The 15,033-nt window shown below is 44.9% G+C and overlaps 1 protein-coding gene across 1 annotated transcript in view; it reads right to left on the reverse strand.

Moving 5' to 3' along the window:
* The window catches only part of LOC101850845 (universal stress protein YxiE), a gene marked incomplete in the record, with an annotated part of 49,902 nt that overhangs the window by 5,485 nt on the left and 29,384 nt on the right, over nt 1-15,033 (reverse strand). The window contains 1 exon segment of the mRNA XM_005108668.3: nt 11,865-11,971. Coding sequence (XP_005108725.2) covers nt 11,865-11,971 — 107 coding nt within the window.

The following is a 15,033-nucleotide window of genomic DNA, read 5'->3' on the forward strand; positions in this document are numbered from 1 at the left end:
CACACACACACACACACACACACACACACACAAACCACACATACGCTCACGCGCGCGCGCACGCGAAGAGACGCGCGAACTGGGGATGAATGAAGTGAATAAATATTGCTCGACAACCTTTCCTGTCGCCACGATTGCTGCCGCAGTAGATATCTAGCAGACTAAAATTAAAATTTATTATTATGAGCATGAGCTGGGGAAGAACATTGTTGTCTTGTTGTTTTGTGGTCCTGACGGTAAAGTTGATCTTCGGATGAGTTGATCTTTTTTCATTTCCTCGATGACATCAACTCATCCATAGTTGGTTGTATTGGTCCAAAGTATGCCTGAGCTACATTAATTATTTACAACAGTTGTCCCCAGCCACGTACTTATCATGTTGCTATTGCTAGTCACATCTAAAAGCTCATTGATCAACAGGATATGTTTTCCCTTTAAAACAAATATGACTCAAAATGGGTCTCGATGTATTTTACTACATCAACATGTAAATGTACGTAAAGTTCTGATCTATATTGGGTTACAACGTAGGCTACTAACTGCTAGTAAATATCGACCTGCTGGGAAGGTTAAGAACCATTGGCTTATGGAGCCCTTTTCGAGAAAGAAGATTTTTAAAAACACAATGGTTTCAATAAATGAATACTACACACTCTGCCATGTGACACAACTTCTCAAGGTGTGCGATGTCCATTGGTGCTGGTATCAAAGGCAGCAGCACAACTGACGATTTCCTTTAGGTCTACTTAATGAAAATGACACACATAAACTCTGGGGGTGCATAGGCTTCAAGCAGAGTCACGGTGCACGTACAGGGTATGAAGCCCCGAAAAAGAAAGATTTTTTAGTTTAATAAGGGGTTTTACGGCGCTCGCAAGTGCATAAGGTCATATGAGCGCGCGAAACAAGTTGGGTTTTTTCTCAACAGTTTATATCTTGGTCTGGTACTGGTCAATATTTCTATTTTAAAAATTTTAAACACTAAAAATCGAGTGTAAATAGATTTTAGATTTAAATTTAAAATTAAAACAGCTTTCTATATGACATTTAAAAATTAATAACTTTCCATAAAGGCCAATGGACTTCCTAAAATCTAAAATTCTGTTGGGATCAACGACGGAAAAAATGTCTTGCAATGTATTACATTTAAAGTATTTCCTTCGGGTCTCTCCGAAGTCTAAACATTCGGTTAAAATGTGTCTAATGGTAAAATCGGTGTCGCATCCGACACAGAACGGCTTCTCTTCTCCCTGAAGGAGGTATTTGTGTGTCGTTAGGGCTGTGTGTCCAATGCGTAATCGAGTTAAAATAACTTCGTCTCTTCTGGAGAGGTCCGAAGGATTTCGCGGTCCTAGTTTGGGTTTAATGTTGTGTAGTTTGTTATTAGTTTGTTTTTTCCAATGGCTCTCCCACAGACTGGAGGTGCACTTTTTGACTTTGTTTTTAAAGTCAGTTGTGGGAGAGTGTTCGCTGTTGAAGGGATGAGGATGAGGATTTCTTAGCCAGGTCATCTACCTGTTCGTTTTCTCGGATGTCCACATGGCTAGGTATCCATGCAAACACGATATGTTTCCTTGTTTCCAGTTAAGGTGTGTTTTTTCTGTTGTAGCCTAACTATTTTTGGGTGTATGAGTGAGTAGTTTGTGAGTGAATTGATGTAAGACAGAGAGTCAGAAAGGATAAGGAAAGATTTGTTAGGAGATGGAGTCTCCTCTGGTGTGTACAGTTTGAAGATAGGGATGCGGCGCCCACATCGTTGTCTTCTTTGGAGCCATTAGTGAAGATAAGCTCCGAATGGGGGTATTTTTCTATAAGTTTTTTGTATTTTGCTTTAAAGGTTTTGGTGTTTGTGCTTGCTTTGTCGTGTGTGGTCAGCTGTAAGTCTACTTTTGCCTTGGTGAGGTGCCACGGAGGGAGGTCTGGGAAAAATAAATTGTTGGATGTCTTGTTTGGAAAAGTGTATGGTTTTGAGGTCCTCAAGGATTCTGAGGCCGAAGGGTTTGATGAGTCTTTCGTTGCTTTGGAATTTGTGTATGGATTCTGGGTTTGTTTTAAATATGCAGTTGTGCGCTGGATTCTCTGGTGTTGAGCTCTGGGTAATTGCGTATTGTAGTGAGAGTTGTGTGCGTCTGAGTGTGAGTGATAGTATGTTTGCCTCGGCCTGGAGGCTCTCCACTGGAGAAGTGAGGAAAGCCCCCAGAGCGAGGCGGAGTCCTTGGTTTTGCACTGGGTCTAGAATTTTTAGGATGTATGGTTTTGCCGATCCGTAGACCTGACAGCCGTAGTCAAGCCTGGATCGGACAAGGGAGATGTACAAGTGGAGAAGGTGCTCTGAGCCCCCGCCCCCACTCCGGATGCTAGAGAATTTTCAAAGCGTTTAACACTTTCTGGCACCTCACACGAAGGTCTTTGATGTGTGGTAAGAATGTGAGTTTTTTTGTCGAATATAACGCCGAGGAAACGAGCCTGGACGGGAATCCTTTCTCCGTATAGTGTCAAATCTAGCAGCAGTACACGTCTGCCTGTTCGGGCAGAAGTGCACTGCAACCGTTTTTGACGGGGAAAACTTGAAACCGTTATTGTTTGCCCACTTTTCGAGTTTGTGCAGCTGCCTTTCCATATATCTTAGATGAGAATTTTTTGAATGGCAGCATATAAAAAAGTCGTATATGCAGTTTTGGAGGGTTTTTACGATGGAATCTGTTTTGATTTCAAATGGGAGAGGAGAAAGGATGCTCCCCTTCCTCCTGTTGGTGGGGGTCTGAAAGGGATGATCCGACACAAACCTGGAAGGAACGGTTCTTCAGGAAATTGCCAATGAAGGCAGGGAGGTGACCGCGTATGCCGAGTGCGTGCAGGTATCTGAGAATGCCGTACTTCCAGGTAGTGTCGAAGGCTTTTTCTAGGTCGAAAAAGAAGGCGATCATGAGGCCTCCTTCGGCAAACGTCTCTCGTATAAAGGTCTCCAGGAGGACCAGGTGATCCAGAGTGGATCGAGTTTTCCCGAATTCGCACTTGAGACCGCTCAGCGAGCCCGTTGTCTCCAGAAATCTAATGAGTCGCCTGAAGATCATTTTTTTCTATAAGTTTGCACAGACAGCTCGTTAGTGCTATTGGTATGTAATTGGATGGGTGTTTGTGGTCTTTGTTTGGTTTTGGTATTGGAATGACAGAGGCTAGACGCCAAGACTCCGGAAAGGAGTGCAACCGCCCCATGTCGTTGTATAATATATCTAATAGAAGTGTAAGTGTTTCTGTGGATAAGTGTCTAATGATCTGATTGTAGATGTCATCTGGTCCCGTGGCTGTTTTGCTCAGGGGCCGAGATGCACGATGCTAGTTCGTATAATGTGAAGTCTGCGTTGTAGGATTCAGTGTTGTTTGAGTGGAAGTTTAGGTGTTGTTGTCCTCTCTTAGTTTTTATGTTGTAGTTTGCTTGGGATGAGTTTTTGGCGAGAGATGTAGCTATTGTGTTTGCGGTGTCTACCTGTGTTTCAAGTGTGGTTCCATCCGGCCTCTGGACGTGCTGAATGGTGTCTGTGCGTCTACCCAAATTTTTTTAAGCGATTTTGAAAACTTGGTTGAGTGGTGTCTGGCTGATGATTTTGGAGATGTAATTTTTGGAATGATTGCCTTTTGCTCTCCCTGAGGCATCTACGTGCCTCAGCTCAGGTCTTTAAATAATTAATCTTGTTTTCTGTGGTGGTGTTGTCGACAGCCTTTCGGTATGCCGCCTTCTTTTTCTTTACTGCATCATCACAGCCCTCAGAGGACCAGATCTTGATCTTCCGGGGTTTTGTTTATGTTTTTGGTATGTGATTTTGGCATATTTCTAAAAGCTTTTCATGGAATTTTTTGAAATAAAGGGTTTTGGAAGATGAGCCTTAAAGTTATTTACTTGGGTTATTTTGATGGGGTAATTTGGTGGGATATAAACTGAGCAGATCGTGATTGGTCTGTGCAGGGTGACCCGTACGACAATAGCCTGGATGTACTTGTCTATGGAGTGTGTTGTTGTCGGTGTAGATGGTGGTACCACCGGAAGCTATCTGGTTCTCTGTGTGAATGTGATGATACGCAGTGAATCCTCTTAAGTCTATGGTTAAAGCCGGGGCGAATTTTGTTTCTTGAATACAGGCCACACGTGCGCACAGTGTGGCCTGTAAGTGTTGCAATTCTCCAATGGAAGGTCGGATTCCGCCTGCATTCCATTGCAGGACAGCCATTATGTCTTATTAATTTTGTTCTTGGAGCATAAAGGCCCCGGCTTCGAATTAACACTCTGACTCCTCTTTGCGGGGGAGGCAGAGTATTTTCTTGGTTGCCGTTCTGGATTGGACGGCGGCCTAGTGGGGGATTTGGAGGAGTGACGGACTCTGACCTTCCCAGGGACATGCCGGGGAGGGGGGTCGGAGTTGTCCTCCTCCATTGGTTGGTGGGGTAGGTGGATGTCTACTGTAGGGGTAGGGGAAGGTGGAGCAGACGGAGGGGGCTGTGAAAAGGGTGGAGGGAGCATCTCACGCTCCATCAGAGGGATGAGGCGTGAGGTGAAAGAAGAAGAAGAAGAAGAAGAAGAAGAAGAAGAAGAAGAAGAAGAAGAAGAAGGGTGAGGGGGAGAAGAGGGGGCGGAGGAAGAGTCCTCCCCGTCCTCCCCTAAAACCCCATAACGGTTAGAAAGTGGCAGCTCATAGTGAGTTGCCACAAGGATAGTAAGGGGGCTTTTTGTTTTTAGGCATAGAGACTTGCCTGTTGACCGTTGGGAGGTCGGCAGTAAAATTACTTGCCGTCCTCGTTACCACCTTGTCGGTTTGTATGACCGGCCAATGACTGGGGTCCTGATTGGCGGGCAGACAGCCTTACAGGCCTCCTTGAATGAGCAGCCATTTCGTGGCTTGTATTCTTGGATGGTGCGTTCTTGGAGCCAAGTCGGGCACTCCTTGCTGAACGCTATGGGCTAGCGTTGCATTCCTTCTCAGGATACCCGGTCTTGCCACAACGAGGACATACAGCTGCGTGACGGAATCGTGACTGGCTATGGCCGAACTTCTGACACTTGAAACAGCGCAGAGGGTTCGGCACATAGGATCGTACGTCGAGTACCAAGTTAGATGCCCGAACGGTGGCTGGAGGGCGACACGATTCGAATTTGAGGACAATCGTGTTTGTTTCAATAGTAGTCTCCCCTCGCGATGAGTAATCCGGCGGGCTTCGACCACTCTCTCACAGTGCTCCACAATTTCTGCCAAGGAGCAGCCTTTCAGCTCATGGCTGCGAACGACGCCTTTTGAGCGGATAAACTTCTGGTAGCGCTCGGACTTACATGGAATACCGCGGAAGGTCGTAGTATCAAGGAGTTTGGTCACTTTGTCCTCAGTTGCGCACTTGACAAGGAGTGCACCACAGGAAAGTCTCTGTACACATGAGGGGATGTATCCCAGAACTTTCCGTAGTGCATCTCCTGTCTTAAAGAGGTTCAGATCGGTAATCTTTCTCTGTGCGTCTTTTGAACTGGAAATGGTCCCCTACGGTTGCCTCGCCTCGGAAGCTCCTTGGGAGGAGGGAGGAAGGAGGCATCAGTAAAGGTCCTTTTTCCTTTGGATTTGCTCGGCTCGGTGGCCGCACCCGCTTCCGCGAGCCGAGACATTTTTACGTTGGGAGCTGGGGAAGGATCTTTGGAAGTTTTTGATTACATATATGAATTGTGTTGTTGATTCGACTCCGGGGCTCCCCACCCGCCATCGAGCCCAACAAGGGGACACATTGCTCGGATAACCGGAGCTGTGCCAGGGCTACCCCGGAGCTATACTCTTCACGAGAAAGTACAAGACCCTCCCGTCAAGATTGACCCACGGGCTTGAAGAGGTTTCAGCTCTCAACCGATTGAGTGGCATGGGCCGTGCCACCCTCCCGTCTAAGAGGAAAACCTGGGCCAAAGAGGTGTGTTGGCGAGGGACAGTCCGTAGACTGATCTCACCTCAACCTCCAGGTGCCCGGTTTCCCTCCGCACGGGTCGCACCTCACTGTCAACGAGGCGCCCACTCTGTGGGATGGGTGACCTCTCTTTTTGCTGCACAGGAGGTCAGCGATGGGAGAGAAATTAGAAGGAGACAGAAAGAAGGAAGGAGAAGAGGAAGATACATGCGGTCCACTGGGGGTAGAAAGATTTTTGTTCATGTGCAGTAGTCAAAACATTATCGAAAGCATGCTTGTTTTGCCGTTGGTTACCAATTGAGAAGAGTCCAGAAATCTCGGCCTTCAGCCAGAGTAAGATCTATACCTCACTCTTAAAACTTAAAACCGACCCAGGCTGCAAGCCCATGGTGTACGGTGTGTTTACTACCAGCTCTACCTCTGTGCGGTCTTTACACATATACCGTGTATTTACAGTAAGCCAAACTTTATCTAATAAGTAAATGGGTGTTTTATGTTATTTGGGCCAAAGGCTTTAACCACTGAATAAACTTAGTTACTTTCTTTCTCCGTCGAAGACATAAAGTAGAAAATCTGATCCAATAATGGTATAAATCAAACCTCCCCGTGACACAAAACAAAGGGTTTTTTTAATACGCTGTGAACAAAAATAGAAAAATAAACCTACATTGTAGAACCTCCAAATATTTGGAATAGTACATTATTTTTGTCACAATGCATTGATATGTCTGCCAGATATTGAAACGTATATTATTTGTTATCCCTTTATAATTATGATATTAGGCTTTGTGTATATATATTAATTATATATACATGTTGTGTGTATGCATTGATGTGTCTGCAAGATATATTATATGAAAGGTTATCAGTTTTATAATTTAGCTATAGATATTTTATGTCTATGTATCGACATGTTTGTACATGGGCGTGTCTTCCTGCTATATAAAACTATTTTTGATAAAGTGTTGAGCATAGAATCTAAACGAATGTTCTGTGGCGTGGGTAGTCTAGTGGTTAGACTACCGGACTCGAAATCGTGAGATTGCGGTTTCGGGGGGTTGAACCTCAGGCCTGACGTTGTGTCCTTGGGAAAGGCACTTTACATAAATTTTCCTCACTTCACACAGGTGGGAATGGGTACTCGGCCATAGACAATGAAATATCTGGTCAGTATGTTACTGTTTCAGCGCCTATAAAATGGTAGCTTGCACTGTGCACTGTACGCTTCCCAGGAAGTTGAGATTGTTTTTAAGAATGTTGTCAGGTCAGCAGGGGCAATAATAATAATATAGATTGTAAAGCGCATTAGCTTAAAATTGCTGTTCAGCGGAAATTTGTGTTATACAAAAATACATATTATGTACTATTTTTTATTATCATTATTATTACAGGTATTATCTGCAGCGGATTACGTTGTTGTTTTTTCCAAAGTGGGACAGATCACAGAGCGTGAACGAGCACAGATCTCTGGCCAGACCTGTGTCACGTCGAGGCAGAAGTAGAAGCACGTGCTCGTCAATTTTGGGGCATGTGGAGTTATCTTTTCTCTATTTTTCGAATAAAGAATACCCATCTATCTTGAAAAGAAGAAGAGACATTTACGATTGAAGGAGGTTGGGATTGCCTAGTTCCAGAAGTAAAATTAGCAAGAAAATAGCTGTCAAAGTGTGATGACTGCCATAGATTGAAATCCTGTGAAAACTGATTTGCTGTTGGGTTTTTTGTGCCTTTAATCAACGCTTTTCAGTAACATTCAAACGGAAATTGTTTTTTTTAAATGGATTTTAAAGGTGTTGTGCCAAAAATCTAATTCGATAAAACTGGCCGGTGCCAGTTTCTTCGATATCACTATTTCGACGAGCGACTGATTTCACCACGATGCCTCGAATAGCATCATGAAATTGATGTCGCTTTCAAGAGGGTATAAGGTTTTTTTACGTCCTTCAGACTTTGGAGAATGAACGAAGGGCTTGGCGTGCGTGCGGGTGGAAGACTGCAAACACGTTGACATCCACTCCTGGCTCTCGTTATCTTCACGTGTTGCAAAGAGATATGTGCTTGAACAGGCGAATGTTAACAGTACCTTTGATACGATATCACCCGATATCACCACTAGCATCCACCTTCTTTTATCCGAAAGGTGTCATGATGAGAAGCAGGAAAAACGAAGTCTTGAGAGGACACACATTCGGGACGGGGGGGAGGGGGTTGTATTGGTTGGGGTTTTTTGTGGTAGGTTTGTTTGCTGTGTTTTATTTGTGTGTTCTAAGATTTTCATGTCGCCGAGTGTGGTAGCGGGGATAAGCTCCCATTACCTAAAAAATTAAATGCTCTCATGGCGGCGTCTCAAACTGCCTCTGACAGTCTGAGTCCAGCTCCCGTGGCAGAACTGTTTTTACTGACAGGAGAAGGGGCTAAAGTGGGTCTCTGTCGCCCTGAAACCAGATGCTTCGGACAGGTGGGGCTCGTCAGTCCTGGCTGCCTAACTAGGAGAAGGAAAACTCCAACTTAAAACTTCCGCTGCCCTGCGGCCACACCCACTACTGGGAAAGGCTTCGGGAGTAAACCCTGAGGAAAGATCAGGAGTCGGAGTCTCTAATGCGGTCCGCTGCTGTACACAGCCTCGTTCCGACAACTCCTGCGACGCCCCTGGTGCCGGTCTGTATCGACGTTTGTCGTTCCGTTGGATCCATCGGTGGCGTGGAGAGGGGGGATCTGCTGCCTGGGCAACAGTTGGCCCTCCATACACTTCTCTCGCCCTTGAGAGGACACTCCAGCGTTCCCTCATCGCGACGGCAAAACACGGGAAACAGCAGTCACTGGTTATAAGCTTAGATCGACTGGAGTAGAGCATGGCTCCAGGGGTTGTTTTCCCCGGTGGGAGAAACCATTGTGTTTCATTGGACAGCTACCGCCCGCCTCAAGCTGGGCAGCCCTCAGCCAGTAAGGTGCTGTTCTACCTCAGGCCGCTTGCTTCACTGGGCGCGTGGAGCTTAGGGCTCTAAGAGCCTGATCTGCGGTCGGTAAACCTAGCACCAGACAAAAGAAAGAAGAAAACGAAACCGCTGCTGATTTTTGGATCATGGAAAGTCCGGACTATGACTACTGGACTCTCAGATGGCCTTCGGGATCTGAGGGATACACGCAAAACTGCAGTCATCAACAATGAATTACTCTGTGAGTGGATATTGTTGCTCTTCAGAAGACGCGTCTGGCAGAATCAGGTACCCTTTGGGAGAGAGATTATACCTTTTACTGGCAGGGAAAGAGACGAGAGAGACGAAACTAGAGAGTACGGCGTGAGATTCGCTGAGAAACTCGCTACTGAAAATGATGCAGCCAGTTGAAGAGGGATCAGAGACAATTCTTTTTCTACGACTCCTTAAAACTGATAGGACTGTCAACCTCATTAGCGTGTATGCTCCCTCCCAGTCCTCCTCCCCTGATGCAAAGGATGATTTCTATGACCAGCTTTAGACGGTCGTTCAAAAAATCCCCAGCCATAAGCAACTCATACTGCTCGGTGACGTTAACGTTAGGGTGGGCGCTGATGCTGATTCCTGGCCCATCTGTCTTGGACTTCATGGAGTAGGCAGTATGAATGAAAATAGGCAACGACAGCTTGAGTTGTGCGCCCTGCATGACCTATGTGTTACGAACTCTTAATTCCAGACGAAACCTCAGCACAAAGACTCCAGGATACACCCCCGCTCCAAACACTGGCACCAGCTTGACATGATCATCCCCAGACGTTGTCACCCCAGGAATGTGCTCTTCACACGTTCTTACCAGAGCGCAGATTTCGATACCGACAACTCCATGGTCAGCTGCCAAATCAGACTTAAGCAAAAAAATGCATCACTATTAGCGTCCAGGAAAAGTGCGCATCGATGCCTGCAAAACGCTACACTCAGATAGAGCTGAAGTGTACATAAACACTTTGGAGGACGCCTTCCTAGCCCACCCCCGAAGGGCGATGCCCAACAGAGATGGGATCACCTTAGAGACACTCTCCATGGCGCTACCTTCGGGAAGAAACAAGGCAAGACACACGACTGGTCTGAAGCCAACGCTCTGGCCATGACGTCTGTCTTCCTTATGCTGATAATGAGGTTGAAGTCTTGACCTGCACGAGAAAAACCGTCCAGAAGGCTCTGCAGCTGTTCTTCTGAGTGTGCTGCCATTGCTGCATCGTCTGCAAACACCATATCTCTATGGAGGATTTTACCGATCTTAGTTTTTGCTTTCATACGGGAAAGGCTGTACAACTTCCCATCCGACCTGGTGTGAAGATATATTCCATAGGTTGACGCTCCGAAGGTATGTTTCATCCTGACTGATAAGAAGATACTGATCAGAGTTGGGGCAAGTACGCAGGCTTGTTTTACACCATTCTGGATGTTAAATGCCTGGGAGGAAGAGCCGCTAAACTGAACGACGCCCTTCATATCTGTGTGGGAAGACCGGATGATGCTGAAGAGCTTCGGTGGACACCCAATCTTTGTGAGGGCTCGGAATAGGCCCTCCCGGCTTACGAGTTCAACAGCCTTGGTGAGGTCGATGAAGGCAAGGTAGAGCGGTGGTCCCTGTTCTCTGCACCTCTCTTGTAGCTGTCTTAGGGAGAACATTATATCAGTCTTTGAGCACTGAGCCATGAAGCCACGCTGTGATTCAGGATATACCCTATCAGCATGTTTCTGTAGCCTGTTCAGGAGAATTTGTGCGAAGACCCTTCCCACAATGCTAAGCAGAGAGATCCCACGATATTTATTGCAGTCGCTCCTATTCCCTTTGTTTTTATACAGGGTGACTAACTACAGGGTCTCTCATTGCCTGTGGAACCGCTCTCTCTTGTTAGCACTGACGCAGTAGTTCATGCAAGTGGTTCAGCAGGAAACTCTTTCCGCAAGTGATGATCTCTTGTTGAATCCCGTACAGTCCAGGTGCCTTCCCGGTTGGTAAGCTGTCGATGGCTTTGCTCAGCTCTTCCACGGTGGGGATCTCATCCAAGTCTTCCATGACTGAGAGATTCTCGAGAGTTTCTAACACAAAATCAAAGATGCTGTTTTCCCAGGAGTACAGCTCTGAGTAGTGTTCCACGCATCTCTCCATCTGCTTTTCTTTGTCGGTGATTCTTTCCCCCAATTCAGCTATTAGCGGCGCTGTTTTGCTCTGAGTTGGGTAGACAGCTTTTCTACTTCCATCGTAGACACCACGGATACTGCCTGCATCGGCTGCAGTCTTGATGCTCTCACACAACTGTAGCCGGTAGTCATTCGCACATCGTCTGTCTGTGTTCTGGACTTTGCTTCTGGCTGTTCTCAAAGCTTGCAGTGTTGAATGAGAGATGCTGCGTTTGTGTTCCAGAAGTTCCTCGCGCTTTTTCTCGATGACAGCATTCAGCTCGCTTGTTTGCTTGTCTGTTTGCTTGCTTGCTTCCTTGCTTGTTTGTTTGTTTGCTTTGGGGTAGTTTTGGGTTTGTGGTTTTTTTTCTTTAGTAAGAGTTTGGTTTTGGTTTTGGTAAGTGTTTTTGCGGCGCTCGCAACTGCATAAGGTCATATGAGCGCGTGGGACACACAAAACATTATCAATTGGTAGGAAATTTTGAATTTTGCCCGGGTGGCGGCCGAGGCCTACTCTTTATCGATTTGAGACCACCAAGGGAGAAAAATAGCGGGGAGGGGGAGAGACAGACAAACAGACAGACAGAGAGACGGACAAACACACAGACACACAATCACAGACACACATAGAAAGGAAGAAAGAAAGAAAGAAAGAAAAAAGGAAAGAAAGAAAGAAAGAAAGAAAGAAAGAAAGAAAGAAAGAAAGAAAGAAAGAAAGAAAGAAACGGGGAAGGAAGGGGGTGTAGGTAGATGGTCTAGTGGAAAATAAAATAATATGGAACGAGGAAAAATTTGGAAAAGTAAACTTACCCCAGACTTTGTGAGTTTGTCTTTGATCTGTATAACTATCTTGTTCACCTCCTCCTCACTTTTCTCTACCATGCGGAACACCGCGGAGCCATCTATGGACATCACAGCTGGTGCACAAACACGCATGTGGACAAAGCGTTTTAGGATTTGATAACCATTTTAAAGCACTTGCGACACAATTAGGCCTCATAAGTGCGGCGATTAGAGGTGTTAAAGAGAGCGACGAACATAACAGAAGGGGGAGATATAAGGGTGAAAGATGCATGTTTTTTTAGTAAGCGTTTTACGGCACTTGCAATACAGTTAGGTCAAATAAGTGCCTACGATTTGAGGAGTTACAAGAGAGTATCAAACATAAAAGAAAGAGGAGAGATAAAAAAGATCAACGTTTGAATGAACAAGAACACCCACCAACCATCCACAGACACGTTCAAAAAGAGACATGACGACATTTTAGTGAGAGTAAAGAGAAGCACATCCATACAATAAAGGTCATTTAGAACAAGGGGAAAGAAACACAGAATGACAAACAGACAGAAAACAACAGAGGAAAAGAGGCTTGACCTACCCGTGACACCCTTTAACCACCCGCTTAATGACGCATGAGAGTGGCGGTGATATAGAAATTATAATTCTTTTGTAATGTGACACAACTCTCCTCCTTGTCTTAAAAAGAAACAAGATTTTGTACTAACACATCTTGTAAGTTATAAAATACAATGGGGTGGGAGTGGCGGTTGTTGTTGTTGTTGTTTTCGTTGTTGTTGTTGTTGTTGTTATCGATCTAGCAACAGCTGGGCTCTTGCCCTTTTGTCCAATGCCATGTAGTGATAAGTGCAGGTTTGCTGCAGTTGTTGTAATATTCCATAGAGTGTGTTGTCAATGTTAGGTCTCGGAGGGAGAAGGGTAGCTCTGATGTCATTTAGGGCTTTGCAGTGGGACAGGTGATGATCCACAGTCTCATATGCATAGTCCCTAAAAAGGACACATTGGGTGTCATATTCGATAATAATAATAATCGATACCGATCCGGATATGACGTTGTAATCAATCCTAAAGAAATAAACTATTGCATTCTGGGTTACCGAGATGGCTGCCTCAATGTTCCTTACCGTTATCCCTATGTGCGTCTCACGTCTTGTTATGAATCAAACAATGATCTAAAGAACCCAACAAACACAACATGGTGTCAGAAGTGGTAATAGGTCTGTATTAAAATGTTTTATAGGAATTTCCCGTTTTATATTCTTCCTTGACCAAGAGATCAAGTAGTTTTGAAAGCGCATTCAACACTTTGTGAGTGCGAGGGGATGCGAGACAAGGTGTCGTCTCACTCGGTAGAAAGGGCAAACAATCTAGATATTCTAGAGAATTGGGAAGTCTAAATCTGAGCCTACAAAAGGACGATCAGAGTCAAATACGCAGATCTATTAAGATTAAGAGAAGTAAAGCTCAAGTAAAATGGAGTTCAAACCTCCTGAACCTTTAGAGTTTCAAGAGGATTTAGCACAAAACTGGAAACTATGGAAACAAAGATTTGAAAATTACATGACTGCCAGAGAAGTTCATAGAAAGGGGGATGACATAAAAATAGCAACCCTGCTGCACAGCATTGGAACTGAAAGCCTCGAGCGGTATAATCAGTTTGAATACACTGATGATGAAGATGCCAAAAAGTTTGAAGTGGTCATGCAGAAGTTTAATGATCATTTTTCAGGGCAGAAAAGAACAGTATTTAACAGATACAAATTTTGGGCTATGGCAAGAGGGGAAGCTCAACCATTTGAAGATTTCCTCACGGCGCTTAGACAACAGGCACAAAGATGCGAGTTTGCAGAAGTCGACAACATGATTAGAGATAAGGTGATTTTCACAGTGACAGAAAAATCTTTGAAAGAGAAACTGTTAAGGGTAGAAAACCTAACTCTCTCCAAAACCAGAGACATCTGCATGAGTTTCGAAACCACACAAAAAGAATTAAAATCTATGACTGGGTCAAGACAGCCTGATAGTCATCGGGAAGTTGACAGTGTCAGACGTGGCAAAGAAAAGATGGGGAAACTGCACAGACACCCAAGACAGGAGGCAAGGTCCAATAGACAATCTCAACACAATGTACCTTTGAGAGGAGGACGAGACAAGATAAACTGTAAAGCATGCGGACTAAGTCACCTGAGACAACAGTGCCCAGCATATGGGAAGACATGCCACAAATGTTCAAAACAAAACCACTTTGCATCTCAATGTTTTTCTACAGGGCAAAATAAAGCAGCAGCGGCATGGAATTCAAACTCATCAAGGAGATCAATGCACGTGATTGAAAATGAAAGGTCAGATGAGGATGACGAGGATGAAGTTGTCCAGAACTTCTGGATAGGTACTATACAGAATAAGTCTGGAAATAGTTGGCTTGCGCATGTTAAAGTACAAAGCCAGATAGTCAAAATGAAGGTAGACACAGGCGCGGAAACAAATGTTCTGCCAGCAAAAATCTGGAACCTGTTGAAGAGAAAGCCCAAATTAAATCGGTCAAAGGTTGAACTCAAGGCTTTTGGAGGTCAGTCTGTTCAGCAAATTGGGACAGCTAACATTAATTTTGAAGTAGGAAAGCAAACAGTTCACCATCCCGTGTTCATCACACAAGAAAGCACATGTCCAGTATTAGGACTGAAGACATCATTAGCCTTGGAGCTAGTTTCACCAGGAAGAAATGAAGAACATATACAGGTCATTCGTTGAAGGAAAAGTTGATCACACAAGAAACACTACGGACAGAATATGGGGATGTCTTTGAAGGACTAGGATGTTTTCCAGGAGAATATCACATTGAGCTGAAGGAGGACAACGAACCAGTTATTCAACCTCCTAGACGAGTTCCGTCAACACTTCTGAAACCTTTGAGAGAGAAATTGCAAGACATGGAACAGAAGCAAGTCATCACACCGGTCGAAGAACCAGCCGACTGGGTCCACAACATAGTCATTGCACAGAAAGCAGACAAATCACTCAGACGTGATCCGAAGGAACTGAACAAGAACATAAAGCGAGAACAGTTCGAAATTCCAACGTTCGAAAATATCTCAGCGCAACTAGAAGGCACACAGGTGTACAGCATATTGGACCAAAAGGATTCATATTGGCAGGTGAAATTAAATGCACCGAGTTCATA

This window comes from Aplysia californica, unplaced genomic scaffold, assembly GCF_000002075.1.
Source record: "Aplysia californica isolate F4 #8 unplaced genomic scaffold, AplCal3.0 scaffold00708, whole genome shotgun sequence".
In the NCBI taxonomy this organism is placed as follows: Eukaryota; Metazoa; Mollusca; class Gastropoda; order Aplysiida; family Aplysiidae; genus Aplysia; species Aplysia californica.